Source organism: Ursus maritimus, unplaced genomic scaffold, assembly GCF_017311325.1.
Source record: "Ursus maritimus isolate PB19 unplaced genomic scaffold, ASM1731132v1 scaffold_5, whole genome shotgun sequence".
NCBI classification, from domain to species: domain Eukaryota; kingdom Metazoa; phylum Chordata; class Mammalia; order Carnivora; family Ursidae; genus Ursus; species Ursus maritimus.
Window position 1 is genome coordinate 45044313 of NW_024426663.1, and position 26866 is coordinate 45071178.

At 37.0% G+C, this 26866-nt stretch overlaps 1 protein-coding gene across 2 annotated transcripts in view; it reads right to left on the reverse strand.

Moving 5' to 3' along the window:
* GPBP1 (GC-rich promoter binding protein 1) overlaps nucleotides 1-26866 on the reverse strand; it is a 71835-nt gene that overhangs the window by 11799 nt on the left and 33170 nt on the right. The window contains exons 4-11 of one of the 2 annotated variants that reach the window (XM_008691398.2): nucleotides 17829-17952; nucleotides 17474-17697; nucleotides 13083-13149; nucleotides 11961-12020; nucleotides 4060-4244; nucleotides 3332-3472; nucleotides 1783-1950; nucleotides 1153-1340 (exon numbers count right to left, since the gene is read on the reverse strand). In XM_008691398.2, the coding sequence (XP_008689620.1) occupies nucleotides 1153-1340; nucleotides 1783-1950; nucleotides 3332-3472; nucleotides 4060-4244; nucleotides 11961-12020; nucleotides 13083-13149; nucleotides 17474-17697; nucleotides 17829-17952 (1157 nt within the window). The remainder of the gene's footprint in view (nucleotides 1-1152; nucleotides 1341-1782; nucleotides 1951-3331; nucleotides 3473-4059; nucleotides 4245-11960; nucleotides 12021-13082; nucleotides 13150-17473; nucleotides 17698-17828; nucleotides 17953-26866) is intronic. The other variant, XM_008691399.2, reaches the window with a different exon arrangement.

Here is a 26866-nt window from a genome sequence, read left to right on the forward strand (position 1 = left end):
TGGATATCCACAAGGAAAAGGATGAATTTGGACCCTTATGCCTCACAACATGCACAAAACGTACAATAAGGAATAAACGCGAAAAAACTGATAAAAATGACTTCATTAAAATTTAAAGTTTTTCATTTCAAAAGGGACCACTGAAAAAGTGAACAAACTCAGAATGGGAAAAAATATCGGCAAATTATATAGGATTAAAGACTTATATTCAAAATATGTACAGAATACATACAGAATACATACAGAACTCTTACACAAGACAAATACAATTTAATAACAGGCAAAGATTTTCAACAGATTATTTCTTCACAGAAGACATATAAATGGCAGGAAGTAGTTGAAAAGATACTCAACACAGTCAACACTGATTTTTAAGGGAAATGCATTATCAAGAACTACAAAAAGATACCACTTCATATCCATTAGAATGGCTAAATCAAAGAGAGATGGTAACAGGTGTCAGTGAAAATATGCAGAAACTGGAACCTTCATATATGGTTGATAAGAAGGTAAAATGGTACAGTCATTTTGGAAAATAGTTTGGCAGTCTCAAAATGGTAAGTTTATGTCCTAGCAATTCCACTCCTGGTATCTACCCACCAAAAGAACTAAAAACATGTCCATACAAAAACTTGTACATGGAATGTTCCTACAGGAGCATTATCCAGAATACTCACCAAGTACAAACAACTCAATACTCATCTAAACTGATGAACAAAGTGTAATAGAGCCATACAGTGTACTGTTATAAAGATACACAAGGTAGTGATACACGCTACAACATGAATCTTGAAAGCATAATGCTAAGTGAAAGAAGCCAAAACATAAAACACTAACGTATGATTCTATTTATACAAAATATCCAGCAAAGGCAAGAAAATAGATTAGTAGTTGCCTAGGACATGAAGGAAAAAGGAGAAATAAATGCAAATGAGAACAGGGTTTCTTTTAGGGGAGATAGAAATGTAAAATAAATGTGATGACAGTTGCACAGCTTTGAATACACCAAAAATCAAGTAACTGTACACTTAAAATGGGGGATACTTGTGGTAAATAGCTCAATAAAACTGTTAAATAAATCACATTTCTATACTAATATCAAAATCCTGGATGTAAAACATGCAGAGAAAAAAAATAAAAATGAATACTAACCTGTGTTCTGCCTCAAGTGAACTGGAAAGAACATCAGTTTGTGGGAAGGTTGAAGACCGAATGATCTGCTGGGAAATTACTGAGGCATTGCCATTCTCCTGTGGAATTTCATTTTCATCAAAGTTTCGGTTTATATCCCTTTCTTGGTGAGTACTGTTGCTGTTATGCAAATTAAATGAATCGTCATCCTGATTTTTAGGGAGTTAAAAAAAAAAGAATGAGTTAGAGAATACGTAGCTGTTGAAATCTTTAATAGATTCTGGTTAGATTTCCATGTAATACATAAATATTATCATCAATAAATTTAGGAGACCTCAGAAGATATAAAATTAAGCTGTGAAAGATACCCACAGCTTTCTGTCTTCACATTTATTCAAGAAAGGCAAATCAACAGGATGAGGTAGGCAAGATGGACAATAGAAAAGAAAACATTATTTTTGCATAGAACAAGAGAATGATAAAAATCTACTTCAGAAAAGAAGTCATTCTTTATACAAATAGTAAACTAGCCTTCCTTTCAGGAAGATGACTATTTTGATCAAAGTTTATTCAAAGGTCTTAAATGATACCTGCCCAAATATTTCAATGACATGTGAATGTCAAACCAAGAGTTATTGCTAGTTCAATTACCTTCTCTGAGCCAGCATGACTTTCATCTTCATGTTCCTCTTCTACTCTGTCCCTTTTCAATGCTTTCAAAAATTCACTCTTCTTATCAGTGCGCATACGTGTCAGTTTGGTTAGACGAGGCTGCTGATTAAGTTTGTCAACAGGTGAAGCGGAATTTGAGCGATTACACTAAGAAAAAAATTCAGAAATATTAATACGTAGACAATCTCAATATAAAGTTAACAACTACCACAACTTCCTATTTCACCCTATTCACAATACAAAATTGATTTTAAAGTCTGTTTTCCCCATCCCTGTTTTATTTATCCCAATGAATGAGTAAGCAACAGAATTTTCTTTAAAAAAAAAAATCTTTTTCTTACCCTATAAAACAATTAAGGTCTAACACTACCAACAACTATTGTTCTAAATTGAGAGCTTAAATACTATTTTCTAAAACAGATCCCAAACCTATTTAAATGTGCCTATAATACATATAGGAGTGGTTTTTATTTTATTTTATATATTTTTTAAAGATTTTATTTATTTACTCATTCGACAGAGATAGAGACAGCCAGCGAGAGAGGGAACACAAGCAGGGGGAGTGGGAGAGGAAGAAGCAGGCTCATAGCGGAGGAGCCTGATGTGGGACTCGATCCCACAACGCCGGGATCACGCCCTGAGCCGAAGGCAGACGCTTAACCGCTGTGCCACCCAGGCACCCCAGGAGTGGTTTTTAAAACTGTGTTCCACAGAGTTCTAAGGTTCTAATAATAACTCCAATAAAATCTATTTTATGATTATTTACAAACAGATACATGGAGAGTTTATGAGGTAGGATTTCACCAAGGAAAATGTCTGTGGTAGGGCAGGAGTGAGATGGAGAGGGACATGTACTAGAGTCCTTTTGTTTTTGGTGTTTTGTTTTGACAGTGGAATACAACAGAACAGCTAGGATGTTCCAATACAGTACACAGAGCAATTTCAAATGTAGCAACATAAAAACAAATGCCTTTTCACCCTGCACTAATCAGGAAACTCCCTGGTCTAGAAGTTCAGAAACTTGGTCAAATGACAAAGAGATACTTAAGCTACCAGACATTCAAAGTCCATAAAATAACAATATGCATCTTCCCCTTCCTCTTCTCCTCTTTGGCCCCTTGAGTGTTAACACTAATAAAATGTCCATCATCCCCAAAAGATTATATGATACAAATCCTCATTTTTAGTCATGTTTCAATCTTACAGCATAGCATAACTATCACAAATGTCAAAATTGCAACTGTCATAATTCTTTTCTTAAAAATTTGTACTTGTGACTGATTGATAAGTGGGTATTTCATTGACTTTTTTCTCTACATTTTAGGATACTTGGGAATTTTGTTTAAAAATATTTGAAGTGCAAAAATGATTAGTAAAGAACAACTATCTGAATCAAGTCCTCTGAAAGAATAGAAATATCTCATTTTAATGTATTCATTTAATGAATCTATGCCTTCTGCCCACTGTTAATTAAATCATCATGATTAAGATATGCTGCCTTCCTCAGGAATAATTTCAGATGACATACCTCTTTCACTGAAGTTGCTGATGGACTAAAATTCTTGGCAGTTGATTTAAAAGCATTGAAATTGCCAACACCATATGTAGACTCATGAGGGAAAGAAGTCCCAACTTTATTTTCTTTAGTTTGGCTTTTCCATTGTGTAGGCTGAAGAAAAACATACAAACATTAATGTGTATCAAAAAGATTATACAGAGTATAACAAAGTGAACACTATAAAATAAAAATGACTACATGCAACTAACAAAACAATTATTTTTGTATTACATCTTAATCATTTCTACATATTTCTACCTTTTTCTACAAATAAAATCAAAGCCTGGCACTCAAATAAAAATACCTGGCTGCAACACTATTTTTTTCCAAGTTTTATTAACCTAAAGTTGGGTGTGCTTTGTCTATTATCAAGAAAACACAAGTGGGAACTCCAAAAACCTAAAACTGAACACCAAGGAAACACTATATATTATTAAGCACATGTATCACAGATTCATCTGGCAAAACAGAATTTTAGATTTCATTTACTACTAGTGAAACAAGAAAACATATACACAGATAAACACACATACCATTTAAAAGGTAACTAAAATTAATGACAACGAACTCTTTCCCCTTAAAAGTCAGTACCCCACAACAACCCCCTCACTTTCGTATAAAATTTTTAACATTCTTTTCCTAAAGTAACTCAACTGGTACCAACTTAAAACTTGCATTTTTAACAATTTAGAACTTACTTTTGTAGGTGGAGCAGCCGGTTTGGGGACTAAGCCTTTATAAACACTTGGACCAGTCCCGTTCTTAACTGGTTGTGACTGAAGATTTCCTACCACTGGGAATCCAGATAGCTGTAAGTCTTTTGTATTACCTTTCTTAATGACCAGCATCCTTGGAGCTCTAGATTTAGGATTCGGAGGATATTCTGCATAAATAAAGCACGAGCAAGAGTTACACACAGCTTAAATTTTAGCATAAAATTAAACCACCAAAAAACCAGCATATTCCAAACCTTGATTGTATTTAAAAATAATAGCTGCTTCTTGGGTAAAATAATTAAGCTAAATAAGTATGAGCTGTATTTCTTCAGAAATAAAGCTACAACATAATCAAACAGAATACAGCAAGAATTGAGCAATGTCAAGTAATACAGATGATTTCAGCTCAACAGTGGCCTAGAATGTTAACTATGACCAAACCAAGATTAATTACTTTCTAACTTATTTTTAATTTTTTTTAAATGCACATTTCACCCTAGTTGCACCTAAGACTTGGAAGATAAAGTACATTATATTTTTGCCTTCTCCATTTTAAAAAGACATTTTTCCTAATTCCTTCTCATTCTTATCTCACTTACATAGTTATTACCAATAAACAAGGAACTACCGTCCCTCTATTTCTAAATTTCTACTAAAGTTATGACTAACAGAAAACAGAATTCTATTCTCATAATACCAAGTCATTCCAGTATTTCTTGGCCATCTAACTACAATGATGGCATTATGCAAAAGTTACAGGACAATGAAATCAATCCTTCTGAAGATAGTACTAGGAGTAACAGCTGCTAACTCAAATCTTTTTTCTCAAGACAACTGCAGTTTAGTTAAAATATGAAAAACTGCCCACAGAGTTTAGTTTATATATACCCCTAGAGTTTAGTTAGTGTAGGTGTTACACGTGAGCATGTTCACAATTATTGTGGTGAAGTATGTCTTTCCTCCCTTAGAAAAATTCTCAAAGTATCAGTTTCACAGTGGGAGAGCTCAGAGTAAAAGAATGAACTTAAGGGGAGAACGGTTAGAAAATCTAAATCAAAATTAGCATAATGTATTAAATAAAGTTACATCCTGTGAGATGCTGACTTGCTTACATGTTTGTGAGAATGCCCAACCTCAAACTAAACCAAACTTCCTACTGAATCATCTCAAAAGTCAACTACACAAGGATTTGTAGGGACATGAAGGTACTCTCAAAGTTCATCTGAGGCTTCAAACTCCTCAAAATACACAGCCGGTATGATGCTTCATTTATTATAATGGTGAAGTACGAAAGAACAAGGACCTAGAGCAAAAAAACAGCAATCTTCCTACAAGTTAAACACATGGCTCACCTACTAAGGCAAACATTCCAACTTCCTGGAGGCCTTAAAAGGCCCAAGAAATAAGAGCTAAGAAAGAAATCTTCGGGCACACAACACAGAAATTAAATCAGCAATACACAGCTTTTCTAAAGAACGTACACAAGTCAACAAAACAAAAACTAAGAATAAAGATCTCAAACACAGATGAATGCAGAACGCTAGAAACAGCACTAAACAATTTAAGTTTTGCAATTATTACTTATGGTGAACAGAGGATGACTTGAATAAAACGGTTAAAAAAAAAGATTACTTAAATTAGCAATTCTTAAAAATGTAAGAGAAAATCTTAACAGCCTGGTAGTCAAACTCTAAATTAAATGAAACTCAGGAATCAGGAATGAATGGTGCTGGGAAATGCAAAAGGTATTAAGAGTTTGTAAGGTCTCAGAGAAATTCAAGTGTTGAAGCAGAGGACATTTCTATCAGTACACCACAATTAAAGAAATTCAAACATGACTGATAAGCACTTCCAGTTCAATATGGCCCATTAAGCACACATTTATCTTCTTTACCTTACCGTAGGTCCTTATGTTAAAATTACTATAAATGAAAGAAGAAAACAATACAAGAGAAAAAGGGTCATCTGCAAGGGGTGACGTCAACCCACATTTCTAGAGAAAGAAGTAAAAAAAACTTTAGAGTATCCACAAAGCAACCTAACAGCTGAGGATGGGACTAATCTACCTTACATAATCTTGCATTTTAAATGGGACTTGAAAAAACCATACATGGCAGACAGCAGAAGTGAAACTTTTGTTCAAAGATCAATCACTAAGAAAAGATCCCTACTAAAAAAAATCCTAAACAATGTACCACAGGCAGAAGGAAAATGATCCCACATGGAAGGCTGATGGTTCAAGGAAAAAAAATAATAAAATTTTTTGTACATAATCAATCAAAATTAAAAGGTAGAAGAGAAAGAGAATAGATGAGCAAACAGGTATATTACCATTAAGCCTCAACATAGTTCGTGACTACAAAATTCACTTTCCTAAATTTGGATTCTTAGACATCTAGAGCAAGAAATATTCTGGCTTCTTCCTCAAAAAGGCCTTCAGTGCAAAGACAAAATACTCTGTAAAGAAGGAATGTGAAGGGATGACTGGCTGGCTCAGTCAGTAGAGCGTGCAACTCTTGATCTCAGAGTCGTGAGTTAAGGCCCACATTAGGTGTGAAGCCAGAAGAAGGAGAAGGAGAAGAAGAAGGAGAAGAAGAAGAAGGAGAAGAAAGGTGAAGTCTAAGAAATAAATCACAGATTTATGATAAAGGTACCTAAAGGAAGATGATAGGGTTTGGGAAGGAAAAGCAGCAGCCATAGTGCTAATGCACTGATTAGGCATTCATATTCAAACATTAACATACAGGTTAAGAACATGTACTTTGTATCAATTTATAGAATCTTGCTCCAATCTTATGAACTCTCTCATGTATAAAATGAAAAACAATAGGTCCTGTCACAGAGTTACTGTGAAAATTTTAAAAAATACTAGGAAAAACGTCCAAAAAAGTCAAATACTATCCTCCACTACAATACACTTCCAATTGTATTTCAATATTGTATCAAATTTTAGGTTGATTTAACATTATGGAAAATGAGAAAAATTGTGACAGAATGCAGACTAACTTATGTCCTGTGCAACTGCCCTGAATAAAGAGCCTGACCATTTAAAAACAAGAAAGTGGGGGTGCCTGGGTGGCTCAGTCAGTTAAGCATCCAATTCTTGGTTTCAGTTCAGGTCATGATCTCTGGGTCCTGGTATCAAGCCCCTTGCCAGGCTCCGAGCTCAGCATGGAGTCTCCTTGAGATTCTCTCCCTCTCCCTCTCCCTCTCCTCCCTCTCCCCACTTGCATGACCTCTCTCAAAATAAATAAATAAAAATAAAAACAAGAACGTGTTCTTAATAGCAATCATTACATAAAAGTAATGTAAAGGGTGATGGCAGCACTAACTGCCAAATTTAATTTGAGTCTTATATTCACTTTATATTACAGTTGATCCTTGAATAATAAGGCTTGAACTGCACCAGTCCACCTACATGCAGGATTTTCCCTGATAAATAACAGTACAATATTGTAAGTATATCTTCTCTTCCTTATGGTTTTCTTCTTAGTGTTTTCTTTTCTCTAGCTTACTTTAAGAATACATAATACATGTAATATACAAAATATATGTTAATCAACCATGCTGGCAGTAAGGCTTCCAAGCAACAGTAACTATTAGAAGTTTTTTTTTTGGGGGGGGGGTCAAAAGTTATACATGGATTTTTTACTGGGGGGAGGGGCGTCAAGGCCCCTAACTCCTGCGTTGTTCAAAGGTCAACTGTACTTGTAAACGTGTTCAGCGATTCAAATTCTCTCTACAAATTTTTTTTTTTTTAAAGATTTTATTTATTTATTTGACAGAGATAGAGACAGCCAGCGAGAGAGGGAACACAAGCAGGGGGAGTGGGGGAGGAAGAAGCAGGCTCCCAGCGGAGGAGCCCGATGTGGGGCTCGATCCCATAACGCCGGGATCACGCCCTGAGCCGAAGGCAGACGCTTAACCACTGTGCCACCCAGGCGCCCCTCTCTACAAATTCTCCTGACACAAATCTTCCAAGTACTGAAGCTGCTGGATTCAAACAGTATCCAATGTCTCCTTCTATACTTTCTCCATTTACTTTGTCAACTGGTAAACTGTATGAAAAAACCCAAACTGCTTATTATTTAAAAGACAAAATTTACATACTGGCGAAAAGACTTTAACACTTTTAAATAAAAAAACTAGAAAGTAAGTGATCTCAGGGACCTCCTTCTGTAAATTACATGACCTTAAGACTCTTTATGATCTAAGTTTAAAACGCCTGGAGGCAGGCCGCCTGGGCCCCAATGGCTCCCTGCTCAGCAGGGAATCTGCTTCTCCCTCTGTCCCCCACCCTGCTCAAGCTCTCTCGCTCTCCCTCTCAAATAAATAAAATCTTTAAAAACAAAAACAAAAACAAAACACCCTGAAGACAAATATTGGTTTAAGATTTTCATACCATCATTTTCCACTATCTTCACAAACTGTAATCTGACAAAAACTGACTTTAAATATCCCTTTATTATCTTGTTATTTATGCTCTCCCAAGACCTATAAATATTTTTTCCTTAAATACAGAGTCAATGGTGGGAGGAAGACTAGATCAATTCTTTGGAGACAGTTATAATTAAAATAGTGCTATCTGTAATACAAAGTAATTTGATAACATATACATGTATAGTTAAGAGCGGACATGTCAATTTTTTTCTTTCTTTTTTTTTTTTTTTAAAGATTTTATTTATTTATTTGACAGAGAGAGAGAGACAGCCTACAAGAGAGGGAACACAAGCAGGGGGAATGGGAGAGGAAGAAGCAGGCTCCCAGTGGAGCAGGGAGCCCGATGCCGGGCTCGATCACACCCTGAGCAGAGGGCAGAGGCTTAACGCTTAACAACCGAGCTACCCAGGCGCCCCAGGACATGTCAATTTTTCATCCTCTGTGTTTCACTACACTCTCCATGTAGGTATCTTGTATGTATTTTCTGATTCAGTCCCTTATTATTCTTGGGCGATCTCTCACTTAGAAATTCCTCTTGCTTTTTAATAAATCTACTAGAATATGCAATGCTTACTAGATCTGAACATAACTTAGTTAACATTCATTATACATCTGTAATGTGATCAAAGATTTAATATAGGGGCTCCTGGGTAGCGCAGTCGTTAAGCGTCTGCCTTCGGCTCAGGGCGTGATCCTGGCATTCTGGGATCGAGCCCCACATCAGGCTCCTCCGCTAGGAGCCTGCTTCTTCCTCTCCCACTCCCCCTGCTTGTGTTCCCTCTCTCGCTGGCTGTCTCTCTCTCAAATAAATAAATAAAATCTTAAAAAAAAAAAAGATTTAATATAATACAGTGATTTTACACAGTTTAAATATTTTATACAATTTAATATTAACAATGCTTTTCTCATTAAAATTATTGTGATCATCCTCATCTCACAGAAAATTCACTGAGATTAACTCACCTGCCCAAGTCTAAATAACCATTAGGTAAAAGACCTAATGTTTTGACCCAGGTCTATCCCATCCCAAAGCAAATACCCTTATCCACTATATTATACGAACGGAGAAAAGGGAAATTAAAGTATGACTAGACCAAATACTTCAAAATGTTTACCATCCCCAACTAAAAATACTACTAATAGGCCTTAACTAAATGTTCAGAATGAGAAGCCTGTAGTGCATACTACCAAGTGAGATCAAAGTCCACTACTTTCTGATGCCAAGTTACTAATTTAGGTTCCTTATTATCTTGATCTAAGAAATGAGGCAATTTGAAGGTGTGAACAAAAGCATACAGCCAAATGAAGGGTGAATGTGAATTAAAATTTCACACTAATTTGAAGAGGAAATTTAGTAATAATACACAAATATCAAACTCAATCTGTACCACAACAATTAAGACAAATTCCTATTGTGAACATTAATTTTAATGCAGAAAATTAAATCTGTTTCTGATTTATATGAATTGATGCTGTTTTAAACTTTTTGGCTTTCAATTTTTTAAAATTTAATGTACAAATCTGTTTTGATTTATAGTAATTTGAGTTTCAAACAAATGAGAATTTAATAACTTGTAATTTATGCCAACAGCAGGGGTATGGTGTTTTTAACAAGGTCCCCTACATTATTCACACTTCTCAAAGAGTAACAACTTACATGACGAATAAATAATACTTATAACTCTGACCCACTGAAATTTACTTCTGTCAAACTGTCTAATAAAATCTTATTAATTTTCCCTTCTCAACCTTGACATATGTTGCAATACCTTTTTCTTCCTGTTGTTGTAATTTTAACAACTGTTTTCATATAAGATACTAGAGGAAAGTGGAGCCATTTCCACGTATAAACTACCAACAGAATGCTTTTACAAGGAAATTCAAGGATTATTCCTTTCTCTTAATTCTATTTTACAAGGTCATTAAAAAAAAAAATTTACCGGTTTTCATCATGATCTAACTCAATATAATCATGTCACTCAATCTGTATGCTTTCGGCTAATATCATTGGAATTCTCTAGAAAATAACCCATCTTTAAGAAATAGTCACTAATTTGCTTTTAGAAAGCTAAACAAATAAATGCTTAAAAATGAACCTCCACACTCTTAAGTAGCATTATCAAATATGAGAAAAAAATCAGGAAAGCTCGAGTTATCAAGGAATAGACACGAAAATAAATGCTGAGCTAAAACAAAATTATGCTTAATTACTAGTGAATGAAATTTTTCATTATTTAGTATCTTAAGTACTAAATGTTAGCCTCTGCAAGTAATACATTGTTGACATAATTCATCAACACAATAGCCAGTAGGACTCCTGAAAACACACAAATCAACAGTCACTAATTATGTCTCAAATAGCATACAAACACATACACATCATTTTTTTCTCTTTCTCACCTCCCAAATAAATCAGTCACACAACTTAGTACTTTAAAATTGTTACAGGCACACTCAAGTACCTTTTTCTTTTAAATTATTAAGGACCTAGAGATAGATTAATTTAGAAAGCATTAATCTTAGGCACCCAACAACAGTGATCCTAATTAAGATCAAAATAAAGTCACAGATAAAAGCTACATGAAGGTGTTTCCAAAAAAGCTAATTAAGTTCTAAGCAGAATTAAACTTATGTTAACTGTATTTTAAGCAGGTTAATTACTTTCCCTCAAGGCATTTTTTTTTTAAGCTGGGATATTATATTTAAACTACTGCAATTTCTGATCTATAAAAGGACAGTTTCAGGGACAAATTGGTTTGTTTTGTAATACATACTACATTTCCATTACAAATTTTTACTTACCTGGATGGAAGTAGCACTAGAAAAGTTCTATTGAAGTCTTTCCTAAAATTCTCTCATGTCTTCCTCAGGAACATTGCTATTTTAAATGTTGCAATGGGCAAAACAGTATTTGGGAACCCAGGGGGGGAAGTGAGAAAGGAATAGTGAAGTGTAATACAATGAAAACTTCTTCATTGTATTCCTATGGGAAGTACTGGGAATTTAACAGTTATTCAAGCCACAATTAACCATTTTCTTTTTTCTAATGCAGACACACTTCTTAGTTTACCTAAGGCACAGTAAAGAGTACATCTTCCTTTTAAACATCTTTCAACTAGTGCTCAAAATCCTTAGACCAACCCTGAAACAGTAGAACCAAAATCTTTATATTAATACATTTTATTCTCAATATTTTCAAAGATGTATTTGCCTTTAAATCATTTCTAAAATTATTAAATTAACCAAGGATCAGTACCAATAGTATCTATAGGTAGTTTTATATGACAAATGCTCACTGACATTGATTTTTTTATTTACTTTCATTCTGATCAAATCCAAATTATTCCTAATTTCTTAGAGATTCTATTTAACACCTTCCAGGTGGTTCTATATTCTTAAGCAATCAGTTGTTCCCAGAAAAACTGAATAATAAGGAAACATACCTAAGAGAGGAGCTTGGGAGATTTTTTTGGTTGGGTATGTGTGTGTCTGGGCGTGTAGGCCTGGGGAGAGTGGTAGAAATACTAATTTGCAATACAGAAAAAACAATGCCATTCACATGGTTCTAACAAAAGTGTCTGACCACCCCCACCCCCACCCTCAAAAAGCCCTTAAATAAATCGGGAGATTAAAAGAAAACAAAGTAATTCCCCAGAGTATCACCCCATAAATACAATAAAGAACAGCAGAGGAAGTGGCAAAGTTTAAAATAATGCCTTTGTCATTAGGACTAGTATGCTGTCACAAGCCACAATCCTTTTGTTTTGGTAAGTTGATAATTTTCAATAGGAAAATACAAATGAACATGTGTAGAAGTTCCAAAGAGGATTCAACACCTTTGAATTTGGCATCAAATAATTAATTTTTCAGGTATCAAATCTTCATATTTAAAATTTTTCCATTATTTTAAACTTCACTTGAATCTTTAAAAAGCTGTCTGATTTGTACTATGAGTGCAGTTTAATCTTCTGTAAGATGCTATCAAATTAAACTCAGCAGTTTTAATGAAAAGGGAGTTATTACCCAAAAAATGTCATTAAGCTTTGACAATCAAAAAGGCAAATAATTTCAAACACAGATTAGTTCCATAGGCAAATTTATACAATTATTTAATACTCTCTATGTACAACCATTTTCGTAAGTAAAAAGATTAATTTTATGTCACACGATGATTAGAAGTACTTATCTTTCCAGTTAAGTAAGTTTTCAACTGTGAAAAACTAAAAATTAATTTAAACTAAGTTTTTTGTTTCCTTAGATTATCAGGCTGCTCTTGAAATGACATTGATTCATTACATTAACTTACAACCCTTAAAAAAAAAAAAACTAAACTCGTGAGTATACTTAATGGTACTAATATGTGCAAATCAAGTATTTCAAATCAAACTCTATCCCCAATATCTCGTTTTTAAAAGATAAGTGCTACTTTTTTATGTAGCTGAGCACTCAAAAACATATTTAAAAGAGTAAGTTTAATTCTAGCCTATTTATTTCTAAAAACACAAAAAAGTGAAACCTACAAATAACATTTTATACCCCTCAAAGATAGATTAAAAATTACTTACCCCATACACCTGCAGCTAAAGATTTATTCTGATTTGGTTCTCTCTCATATTCAGGATTTAAAGACGGCTGAAAGAAATCGGAATAAAAAGAATAAAACAAATGTTCACACTGCCCACATATTTTAAAAATAAACCTTTTAGGGGCACCTGGGTGGCTCAGCTGGTTAAACATCTGCCTTGGGCTCAGGTCATGACAGGGTCCCTGCTCAGCGGGGGGCCTGCCACTCCCCCAGCTTGTGTGCAAGCTCTGTCAAATAAATAAATAAAATCTTTAAAAAAATAAACCTTTTTATTTTTTTTAAGATTTTATTTATTTGACAGGGAAGGAGAACACAAGCAGGGGGAGAAGCAGAAGGAGAAGCAGACTCCCCGCTAAGCAGGGAGCCCAACGTGGGGCTCAATCCCAGGACCGTGGTATCACAACCTGAGAAGGCGGATGCTTAACCGACTGAGCCACCCGGGCACCCCATAAATAAACCTTTTAAAAGTAATCTCAAAGCCATACTGAAGGGGCACCTGGGCGGCTTAGCTGGTTGAGCATCCGACTCGGTCTCAGCTTAGGTCATGATCTCCTAGGTCCTGGGATGTAGCCCCATGAGGGCCTTGGCATTCAGTGTAGAGTCTGCTTGCTACCCACCCCCGCCACCCTCCCTTTCCGGCACACACTCGGCACATGCACTGTCTCGCACATAAATTAATTTTTAAAAAAATACTGAAAAAAAAAAAAAAAACCTGGTACAATACAATCAACTCTTAACTATTAAAGACTAATTATTAATAAATCTTACTTTCAGCTTATTCTGCTAACCATCAAAATGGTTACTATCTATTCTCACTTCTAGAGGGAAAACAAAGAAATAATCTTTAAATATTCTTATTCTCGGGGCACCTGGGTGGCTCAGTGGGTTAAGCGTCTGCCTTCGGCTTGGGTCATGATCCCAGGATCCTGGGATCAAGCCCCGCATCGGCCTTCCTCCTGCTCCCTCTTCCCCCTGGTGCTCCCCCTGCTTGTTCTCTCTCTCCCTCTCTCTCAAATAAATAAATATTTTTTAAAATAAATACACAAATATTCTTATCCTCAACTACCTAAGAATGTGTGATTAAAAAAAAAAAAAAAACAGGAAACACAAGACAACATGGTGTTTGCACCAACTAGAAATATTATCCTCTCAGCGCGCCTGGGTGGCACAGCAGTTAAGTGTCTGCCTTCGGCTCAGGGCGTGATCCCAGCGTTATGGGATCGAGCCCCACATCAGGCTCCTCTGCTATGAGCCTGCTTCTTCCTCTCCCACTCCCCCTGCTTGTGTTCCCTCTCTCACTGGCTGTCTCTATTTCTGTCAAATAAATAAATAAAATCTTAAAAAAAAAAAAATCCTCTCAGCCTAAGGAAGAAAAAAAATCAGGCTACTAACCAACGCTTGTTAGGTTTTCACTACTGAATGCATCAGTTAACACACTCATTCTCAAAGCACAATACAAATTTTTATTTCAACAAGTGATTCACAGGGTATTAAAAAGAAAACTGAGTTCAGCATTGAATGTGTACGCTAAAGCTAATTTTAGAATCCTAAACTTCCAGTCAGATATATACCATATTACCTAGTAACACAGCCTGCCTTAAAGGTATTTAACACGTTGAATAAAAGGAATCCTTATTTTACTCACAAAAGTGAACTATTAACACTGTATTGACATTACTGTGAAGTCCCAAGAGAGTATGCATGCATACCAGCATGATTTCTTGATACAAACTAAGATACCAGAAGACTCTGGTGGAGGCTATAGGTGATTTCTAAAAAATACAGTATTAGAAATTACACTGTAAGCCTATCTATCTTCACGGCTAGGATGACCATCTCGGAAGTGGGGGTGAGACAATAATAGCAGCAACAAGGTTTTATTCAGTGCTTGCTGTGTGTCAAGACCCTGTTTTTAAGTGATTTACTGCATTACTCATTTAACCCTCATAACACTGAGAGCATTCTATGATCATTCCTGGTTTATTTATATTATAAAAATTCCATTTTATGGCAACGAGAAGGTGGAAAAAATGAACCACCAAAATGAGAAGGCATGGCAATTCCAAAGTTACTTCATTACAGGACTTACGAATATTATTCTGTTCTTCTCTTTTTCTCAACACTCCCCTGCCCTAAATCCAGTTTATCAAATTCTTTGACTCACTTCCACCCTCCACCCAATCTATCATCAAACCACAACCTAAACACTATCTTCACTAATCACAGCTACCGAGCTCAAGCCATCGTCTTCTCCGATACTACTGCAACTGCTTCCTAACTGGTCTCCCTGCTCTCACTATAATCCACTGAAGAGTCAATAACTGAAACAGTCTTCTAAAAAATTTAAATGAGATCACATAACTTTCCTCCAAAGAGGCTTTCTCCTCCTGCCATCTGTAATTAAACTGAAAGTCTTTACCTTTATCTGCCAAAGTCCTAATCAAGCAAAACCCCCTGCTACCTCTCTAATCTGGTTAAATAGTCACTACCAATACTGACCCAACTTTTATCCCTTAAACATTACAAACTCACTCCCAACCTCAGTTAGGCCTTCGCACTAATTCTTCGCCTCTTCCTTCCAGTTTCAACAAAGCTCACTCCTTACCAAGTAGATCCCAGGTTAAATGTCACTTCCCTAGAGAAACCTCTCCTGACTTCCCAAAGTAGCCACCCAGTCACTTCTTGTCTAAATTCTCAGCAAAATACTGATTACTTTTTCTTTTTATGTGGTGAATGCATATAATAGAATAGAAACGCGAGGGGGTGCCCTGGTGGCTCAGTTAGTTAAGCGACAGCCTTTGGCTCAGGTCATGATCCCAGGGTCCTGGGACTGGTCCCCGTGTCAGGCGACCTGCTAAATGGGGAGCCTGCTTCTCTCTCTCCCTCTACCTGCCACTACCCTTGCTTGTGCTCTGCCAAATGAAGAAACATCTTTAAAAAAAAGAAACTCAGTGAGGGTAAGCACCTTGCTATTTTTGTTCCATGTATCAACAGCTAGACTCATAGAGCCACTCAAACAGACACGAAATGAAAAATGAGCATATGGAATGAAAAATGAGCATATACAGAAAAATAAATTACCAGGGATAAATCACAAAAAATATTAGATAAATAAAATTGTACACTAGAGATCAATTTTTTATGCAACTGGAGAAGCACAGTGTTTAGATAGCCACATAGTTAAAGAATAAAGAAAAGTTAAGAAAATTCTATTTTTGATTAGTTCATACTTATTTTTTTAAAGATTTTATTTATTTGAGAGTGAGTGAGCAAGAGATAAAGAGCATGAGCCATGGAAGGGGCAGAGAACAGGCTCCCCACCGAGCAGGGAACCCAACACTCAGGACTCGACCCCAGTACCCTGGGATCATGGACCTGAGCTGAAGGCAGCCACTTAACCGACTAAGCCACCTAGGCACCCAGATCATACTTGTCTCTAAGAGTGGAGGTAACATTTCTTTTTTATCTTTTTTTTTTTTTTAAGATTTTATTTTTTTTATTTGAGAGCAAGCAAGCAAGCACGACCAGAGGGAGGGGCAGAGGGACAGTGAGAGGAAGAAGCAGAATCCCTGCTGAGCAGGGAGCCCAAAGTGGGGCTCAATCCCAGGACCCTGGGACCCTGACCCGAGCCAAAGGCAGACGCTCAACCAACTAAGACACCCAGGTGCCCCAAGAGTAAACATTTCTAATTGTATCTAACATAGGCTTAGTTTGCCTTCCCTGACTACTAAGAAACTTTTGAATAATACTGAAAGACAAGGGGAGTTATCCTGGAATTAGCTTAAAAGTAATAAATGAATAATCAAGTGTTATTTAAAAGAGACTGTCTAAACAAAACGTACTGGTAAAATATTCTTTCCAAAAGCTTAAAAGCTTTTTAGAGATTAAAGTTTTTAAAAGATCATATCGTAAGACACAGGAGTAAGTAGAAGGAGGGAAGGGAATTGGGAGGGGAGATATAAACAAAGAGCCTCACAAAAGTAAGGATTAAAAATAAGTGAACCTGGTTTTGGGGGGGGGGGTGCTGGGTGGTGCTCAGTCAGGTGAGTATCTGACTCTTGATTTCAGCTCAGGTAATTATTCCAGGGTCATGAGATTGAGCCCGGACTCAGGCTCCAGTCACCAAGGAATCTGCCTGAGATTCTCTCCCTCTGCCCTTTCCCCTTGCTCCCACTGATGCATGCACCTGCCCACTCTCTCTCTAAAATAAATAAATCTTTGAAAAATAAATAAAAATTTTTAAAAAATTGAACCCATCTGGTGTGATTTCTATAGAAAATGAACCATAGTGATAAAATCTCATGAGAAAGCCTTGATACTAAAATGGCGCCTGCGGAAACCTTGTTTGTATAAAAACTACAAGAAACTTACAAAATCCTCAGCCTCAAACTGTTTGCGTTCTCTCTTGTCTTCTTTCCTCCCCGTTTCATTGTCAGGTATGCTGTTTTCATGTAGTCCTTGGCTTTTTCCAGAATGGAAAATACTGCTACGAGAACGGGAACTTCCACCATGGTATCCCCCTCGATGATTTATGTTTTCAGTACCATTTCTTCCATGCATCCGCCATCCATTTTTTTCTTTCCTTCCAAAATTACCTTTATTTAATAATTGTAATAAAGTATTATAAATTCAAAGATGGTTATGCTTAAATACTGAATCACTATCAACATTCTTAAAAGAACTGAAGAAAATTATCCTTAAACTTCTATTTCTTAGCAAATTTTACCTCCATTAGGACGTCCAATACCAGAATCAAAGCCATCTGAAGAGTTGTGTCGTCGACGATTCACATCATAACGATTTTCTGTCCATGAAAAGTTTTCAGAATGCTTCTCAAAATTTATTGACGACTGAAACAAAATAAGCACATAGGTAAACATAAATATAAAACCTGGCTTAATTTATTTCGAAGATTCTAAATGGTTAAGAACATTCTGTAGTTACTTTCAATGTATTTGATAACTGGTAACTTATCAAGAAAGATTCCACTGTAAGTCTATTTTGTCTAATGGAAATCATTCCGAAAAAGCTTAAAGACATCTACTTACCCAAAAACTTTAAAAGTAAAATGCCACTGGAAGGGAAACAAGGTAAAACATAGTGTACTTCTCTTATATAACAAAACGTAAAACTCCGTATCATACATTACTTGATTTAAATAGCTCAAGGTTTTCTTCAGTATCAGAAAGTTATGGCAAATGAAGCTAAAATTCTAAGTTCTTCAAGATTTATTTCCAAACTCCTTTTCCCCAGAACAAATATTTCTAAAAATTTATCGAGATAATATATAGAGGTGCCTAGCTGGCTCAGTCAGTGGAGCATGCAACTCTTGATCTCTGCATTTTGAGTTCAAGCCCCACGTTGGGTGGAGGGATTACTTATGAATAAAATCTTAAACAGTAATGTATAAAAACGATTTTTAGGGGCACCTGGGTGGTCAGTTAAGCATCTGCCTTCGGCTCAGGTCACGATCTCAGGGTCCTGAGATCAAGCCTCACGTCACGGTCAGGCTCCCTGCTCCGCAGGGTATCTGCTTCTCCCTCTGCCTCTCCCCCTGCCCCCGATTTTATGTATTTATTTGTCAGAGAGAGAGAGAGAGCATGCACGCACACACCAGCTGGGGGAGCAGCAGGCAGAGGGAGAGGGAGAAGTAAGCTCCTTGATGAACAGGGAGCCCTACCATGTAGGGCTGGATCCCAGGACCCCGGAATCATGAACCGAGCCAAAGGCAGACGCTTAACCAACAGCGCCCCTAAATAAAATCTTAAAACAAAAACAAAAACAAAAAAAACCTGTTTTTAAAAATTAGGAATCTATAAAAACCATAAAAGTCACAAATATTTCTAAAGGTTGCTGTTCTTTCCCTGTATTATCCCATTAATCCGATAAGATCATAATCAAAACTTCGAACCTTTTCTTAAAATGCCCTGACCATTTCTCTGGGCTGGACTTATGTTACAACCACCTCCAGGACAATGAGCAGAGTCTCTCAGCTGCAATGTAAGCCCACTGCACATACCCATGTCATCCACTGGGCCCCTCCACATTGTCACTTGGGACTTATTGGTGCTGCTCTCCTATTGCCCCCAGCCTCATCCTCATGCTGCTTATGGTGCCATGAAAGATAAAGTCCCTTGATTGTCTCGTATCTTCAGCCAGCATCCATGAAACACTAAGAGCTTACCATGGTAGGCCTCCAAGCAGGGTAAAAACCCAAACCATTCACAGACCCCTAACAGTTTGGGTGGTGAGGTTGTAATGATAACAGAGCTTAAATTTTCTGGAAAAAATAAATACAAGGGTCTCCAGGCCACATTAGGAGCATATGGGAAGACTCTCAAGATTCTGGCAGCAACTGCTGTCATCCAAGTGATGGGTGGAAGTAAGGGTCCCTCAATGTTTAGCGGCCAACTGGCAAAGAGTATAATTGAAACAAGGTGTCCAAACAGTGATTTAGGTTTGGTAACCCTCCCAAGTAGAAAAATAGGACTTTTTTATTATGACAACGGGGGTCCCACCTGAAAGGCAACACTGCTGTGGCTGCTAAGCCAAGACACTCCAAAGATGAAACAGAGGCCGGCAATGAGGATACAGAGTTTTAAAAGATTAAAAAGTCATTAGAAGAAAATCTGTTAAGGCTACGGTCTACTTGGAAACAAAATAAATGCAGACTCTAGCTTCCCTGCAATGGAAGTGTTCTGTGCCCTTCTGTACTCCCTGATCCCTCCCTTCCCCACTGTATCAACTTCAGCATTTTTAATGAGAATGTCAAGTTTGCTGGTATTTAAGGAAAGGGACAAACTTCTATAGCTCTGGTAGACACACATGCTCAAGTCACCATCTACCCACTCCCATGAGGAGTGAGACAGTACTAAGCATGGGGTGGCTGAAAATATTGAGGAATGTGGGAAAAGACATGTCAGTACAGTGCATGCGGGCAGGAAAGGCCCCATCTTGGGAGTCTGCTGAAGCCAGAAGGTACACAGAAGCAGCAACATCAACCCTGGGTTGCGGATTCAGAAGAGAAATAATAAGCCTACAAACCACGTAATAATCCCCAAAGGAGTTATCTTCTCCTCCACCCTGTACTTTCCCACATCCACAGATGAAGAAATCATGTAATCTCCTGAAAGCTTGGATTCTAAACCTGAAGTGCATAATTTCTTAGTCTGTGCCACTATAGTGAGAAAAGGTGCCCCAATGACCCAATTTGACTGATTCTGGAGTCTGAAGAAAATTCAGCAGGAGGAAAGAGAAATTAAAGTTATCTTGCAGGTGAGGCTTTTAGGGCAATATACTACTGTTTTTTGTGTTTCAACCTGGTACTAATTGTTACATGGTTGTACTGAAAATGCTCAAGATTCTTCCATTCAGGGAATACCACAGGATGACAGGTGATTCCTGTCCCCTTTCAGGTAGTCTAGCAAAAACACTATAGGCTCCCAGAAGGAAAGAAAGAAAAAAAAAAATCAGAGATATAGTTGGAAAATTTGATAGGTAGTGGAATATTCAGATGAAGCTATTTACCAGTACAGCAGTGCCATGTGCCTGCCATGTACACCCCTTTTTTAAAGGGTATATGGTTCTTGCCCTACTGAGCTCTTAAATGAAAGTGAACTCAAACTAAGAACAGAAAAGGCGGTCCATTAGGGCTCTTGATCAAATGTAATTTGAGCATGCAGCTAACCTGGCCACTGGGACATCTGTTTTGCACAAAGAAGTGTCAACTACCCTCTGGAGTAAACCTTATTGACACCATAACAAGCTTCTGGTTCAATAAAGCTCTCAAATCACGGTCCCCTAAACGCCTGGGTCTGGTTCACTGCTGATTCAACTACATTAAAAGAGGACAGTGTCCTCTGGGTGGCAGCAGCCATCTGGTCCCACAACTCTGGAAGACCAAGTGGGTAAGCGTCATTCGGCACAATGGGCCATTTGTCCCACTGTGAAAGAGGCCATATTACACATCAAACCTTTGATCACTTCTTGGAGCTATCAACAGTGTTTCATCACCGTTGAAATTTTTTCAGGTTACAGTTTTGCTGTTGCAATCTGGTCACATGATTATGACCCTTGAAATTAATCCATGTCATTTTTTTGGACCATCAATACTCCAGTAGTACTGCATCTTTTGTCATAAAGGTCAACCTGCAATAGGTCAATATTCAAGTACTACTAATCAAGACATTCTACACCCTCTACTATCCACAGGCATCCAGTACTACTGAACAACAGGAATGGTCTCCTCAACATTCAACTCAGAACAATCTGCAATTCTACATTCCCCAACTCTTCACACACTTTGAGACACTTTGGTCAATGAATGCAGCACACCCAAAAAGAAATCATCTCTTCTTAGCCACTTCCTAGGTAATGATTAGGATTAAAAAAAAAAAGTTATGAAATTATACAGACCTATTTTTAAAATACCAGGATTTTGCCCTGATTATCTCATGACATGATGTTTCTTTCCTCTAAGAGAAACTACAGGCCAAGCTACCTCTCAAGGTGATGGTCTGGTCAAAAAGAAACCTAATGAATTCAAACAATCTGGTTTGGCCACCTGGATTCTCTTTTTGGTGGGACGTGGTCCTGTATCTGAAAATTGTGACCATTTAATTCAGTATACGTCTCACCAAGTACCCACTACAGTGTCCAATGTGGCCCAGGGTGAGCATTATAATGGGTCTCTGCAATTATATAAAAATGTCCTTATCCCACTTACATCCAACTCTTCCAGATAAAAAATCCGGGTGTGAGTAGGGAATTTTTAAGTGAAGTCAGCTATCCAAATAAGACACACCAATTTCATGGGTATAGAAAAAAAAGACCCTAGCATCTGTGGAAGGAACAGCTTTGACCCCAAAAGGTGCTGGAAGGAAGAAGAACAATTAATGCTCTATCCCCTAGAACCAGCACCACTGCCTGAATCATACAGAAGCTGGAGAAAACACTGAGCCACTGCTAGATGTGCCATCCTCATACACTTTGAAATCAGAAAAACTCATGTGACCATAAAGAGTCCCTAACTATTCTCCTGTGCTTGATGTCAAGTGCAGCTCCTGAATGTGAATGTGTAAAAACACTTAAACCAGCACAACCTGGGGGCGCCTGGGTGGCTCAGTTGGTTAAGTGTCTACCTTCAGCTCAGTCATGATCCCAGGGTCCTGGGATCAAGCCCACACTGGGCTCCCTGCTCAGTGGGGAGCCTGCTTCTCCCTTTCCCTGCCACTCCCCCTGCTTACACTCTGTCATATAAAGAAAATCTTTAAAAAGCAAAAACAAACAAAAAACCCAAAAAACCCCCAGCACGACCTGGTTGCATTCCGATAAAAATTCATGATTCTCCCAACACCTGAATGGTCTTAAGTTCTGCCATATATGGCAAATGATTCTGCAATAATGGTGACAATGTCCATGATTCCTAACCAAACTAATGTAATAGTAATCCAAATCATGTTTAACAACAAATTCCTAACTAAAGTGATCTGTGCCCCTTCAGGTGGAATGTTTTTTGTGAGGGAAAATAAGCCACAAGCTAGCTTCTAGGGAGGATCAGAGTTGTTTTTTGGCCCATTTATTGTCCTTATAATTGTAGGTTAATGACACCAAAAATCAGGTCAGTTTAAACCCTCTTAAGTGGATTTCAATGGGTAACAGAGGAGCCTTAGACCACATACTGGCTGGCTGAAGGAAAAAAAAAAAAATCACTACCTGTCTGTCCCTCTAGGATTTGCTCACAACCAGCTAGATCCTGGCCTTAGCCTATTATTTGGCATGTTAACAGAAGCCTTAATTAAATGCTGTATAAAACAATTAAATGGATTTGGTTTTAGCTTTGGTCAGAATAATCAAAGTGGCTGACAGAGTGGTATAATCACATGAAAATTCAAGTTTGGCCAAGAATATGTAGGGCTGATGGGTTGATTGTTGGGACAGCAACCCATCAGGGGCCCTGAGCATTTCCTTCCATTCTTCTTGTGTGCCAAGAAGGCCTTCACTGCTCTTTGTAATGGCCCATTTCTCAAGGTATGGCTGCAGTGAGCAACATTTGAGGGATGACAGGTAACATCCTTCTCTGGGACAAAAAGCAGGCTTATTATAAATGTGGTAGATCCCCAATCAGCACCACAGGTAGCATCCACCTGGACCCTCCCATGTCAACTATCAAAGGTTTTTTGTTTTTTTTTAAGATTTTATTTATTTATTTGACAGAGAAAGAGACAGCCAGCGAGAGAGGGAACACAAGCAGGGGGAGTGGGAGAGGAAGAAGCAGGCTCATAGCGGAGGAGCCTGATGTGGGGCTCGATCCCATAGCGCCAGGACCACGCCCTGAGCCGAAGGCAGACGCTCAACCGCTGTGCCACCCAGGCGCCCCAACTATCAAAGGTTTTAGGAGGCATAAAGAACCAGTGCTGACATCATGCTCATTCTGCTTGTCGTGCTATTAAGTAATAAATAAAGTTCTTGGCCCTTGATCCAGGAGTCTCATGTCTCCTGCCAGCATCTATGTTAGCTTGCTAGTAGGATAAAATCCAGACCCTTCACAGATTGACATATACACAACAACACAAGAAATACAAGTAATAAGGCTAAAAAGGCAGACAGGAAACTATTAGTGAATGTATGACTGCCCATATTTAAAAATCCAAAATATAATACAGAGTAAGAACTAAAGTTGCCAGAAACAACACTGACACAAGATGTAATATATCTGCAGCAAAGACTTAATAATAAAGCTTTTCATTATTTTTTAAAGTAAACTCTATGCCCAATATGGGCTTGAACTCACAATTCCAAGATTAAGAGTCCCATGCTCTACCAACTGAGCCAGCCACAAACAATAATAAAGCTTTTAAAAATAACATTTAGGGGCACCGGGTTGGCTCAATCGGTGGAGCTTAAGCCCCATGTTGGACAGAGTTTACTTAATAAAAAATAAATTAATTAAATATTTAAAATAGCCAACAAGTAGTACAAAGTACTTGAATTCACCCAATGAAATATATATGCAAGACTGAAAAACATTGTAACTTTAAAGATGTTAAAAATGACATATATGCACACACACACCAATACATATATACACATATACAGATGTATATTATCCTAAACTAATGTGAAAAGAAAAGGAACGCAAAAGAAGTAACAAAGGATGCAAAGAGGCATTTCACAGAAATATAACTCCATGTGCAAAAAAAGTGAAAATGCACTTTACGACGAAGATTGGCAAAAAAACTGTGATATTTGGCAAGAATTTAAAGTAAAGAGAATAGTTAAATAGCATATAGGAGTATAAATCAGTACGCTATGCAGAAGAGGAACTTGGCACTATCTAACCAAGTCCCAACTATTTTTTTTCTAGATCTATGTTGGAGCCTTCTATTGAAACTGTAGTCCATAAATAAGAATCAACATCACTTTGAAGACTGTTATAACTCGGGGCCCTGTCCAAGAACTACTGAAATGTGAATCTGCATTTTAACAAAATCCCCAGGTTATTTTCTTATCCATCGAAGTGTGAGGAGCAGTGGCCTAAAGAATTCTAATCGATGTGTACAAGAAGATATCATAAGAATATTCAATGCAGTGTTTCTCTAGAGTAGCCAAAAGTTATGTTGTAAACAATCTAAACTTCAATGGACAAATAAAATGTAGTATAGATAAACAAAAATAGGATACCACATAGAGTTTTAAGACGGTTACACGACATTTGTGAATATCAACATGGGGGGGAGAAAATCTCAAAGATACAATGTAAAAGATGCAGATATATATATATGAAAATCACTGATAAAAATGTTTAAACATACCTAACAATACTATTTGACATTCAAGTAAGTAGTTTTAAGAACATGCACTGAGAATACTTCTGGGGAAAAATGAAGAGAAAGAACTGTGAAGAAGTTAAGACAGTGGATTTCAATGTACACATAATGCTTTACTTCCAAAAGAAATAAAAGCTAATATAGAAAAATGTTAAGATATCACTATCTTGATGTTTAATAAGTATTTATTATCTATCCTTCTTTGTATGTTTCATTAAAACCTTCAACAAGGTTTTTTAAAGAATTATCAAAACATGTACAGAACTGCTAAATCACTACACATTGTACACCTGAAGCTAATATAACACTATATGTTAACTACACTAGAAAATTTTAAACTTACAAAAAAAAAAACCTTACCAAAACAAATAAGCAAATTACAAATTACCAAAGCAAATATATTTCTAATATATATGCCAAATTCCCCAATGTGAAAAGAGCTATTACAAAATCACTAAGAAACAGATTACATGAACAAGCAGTTAAGAAACCATTCATAGGCGTGCCTGGGTGGCACAGCAGTTAAGCGTCTGCCTTCTGCTCAGGGCGTGATCCCGGCATTATGGGATCAAGCCCCACATCAGGCTCCTCCACTATGAGCCTGCTTCTTCCTCTCCCACTCCCCCTGCTTGTGTTCCCTCTCTCACTGGTGGTCTCTATCTCCGTCGAATAAATAAAAATAAAATAAAAATCTTTAAAAAAAAAAAAAGTAATCATTCATAACACCAAAATATACTCAACCATAATTTAAAAATGCAAAGTAATGAATTACCATTTTTCATCTAATTGCACAGATTAAAAAATGTGAAAACACCCAGTGTTGCTGAAACTGAGAACACTAGCCCCCTCATAAAATTCTGATGGGATTATAAGTAAGTATAACCTTTCTTTTTTTTAAAGTAGGCTCCAAGCCCAACATGGAGCCCAACATAAACCTTGAACTCAGGACCCTGAGATCAAGACCTGAACTGAAATCAAGAGTGGGACACTTACCGACTAAACCACCCAGGCACCCCAATACAACCTTTCTGAGAGCTATTAGGCCATTACCTACCAAAATGTACAAACCCCTTGATTTGCTGATTCTACTAAGAATTTACCCTACAAATATATTCAAGAGATGCCTAGACAATCCTGCAGCTTAGTCCATTAACTGGTAAACTAATTAAATAATCCATGTAGATCCACTCAATAAAAGATTACGTAGACACTGAAAAGTTAGATCCATACGCAGAAGAGACAGATACCAGAGATGCCATCCCTAAAGAAAAAAAATTTCGTTTATCCAAACCAGGATAAAAATACATCCTGGTGTATGTATAAAAGCACCCTAATATTCACTTCTGAAAATTAGTCTACTACCTAAAAGTTTAGAAAATAAATTTATTAAGTTGATAAACATTAAAGTCAGGCACACATGGATTCCTATCCTAGCTCCAGCACTTTGGGGCACATTACTTACCTCTCTTAACCTTAGCTCCCTCCTTTGTATATGGGAGAAAGAAAACAGAATTTACCTCTTATGTCTTCTGTTAGCATTCACATGAACCGTTTTATACAATCACTGGTATGTAATAATGACTAAAAATTTTTTAAAAAAGGTATTACCATGAATAAGAAAGAGACCCTCTCCATCCCTTTACCATCTTTATCCCTTTACATACTTAAAATCTTTTCCTAGATTCCTTTAAAAAATAATTTAGCAATTTTTTCTTGGATACCCACAGTATGAGTCACTAGTTAACAAAAACTCTACCGAGTAAACAAGAAGTTTCAATGAACTCTACTATCAGTCTGACTGAATTTTCTGATCTTCTCTTAGCCTGGACTTTAAATACACATTTTCAATGCAAGCCAACACTGTTAATGCAACATTAAAAGAAGTTTTGGTAAAATATTAATCACTATTGTTTAGATGTTGCCATGAAAGAATCCA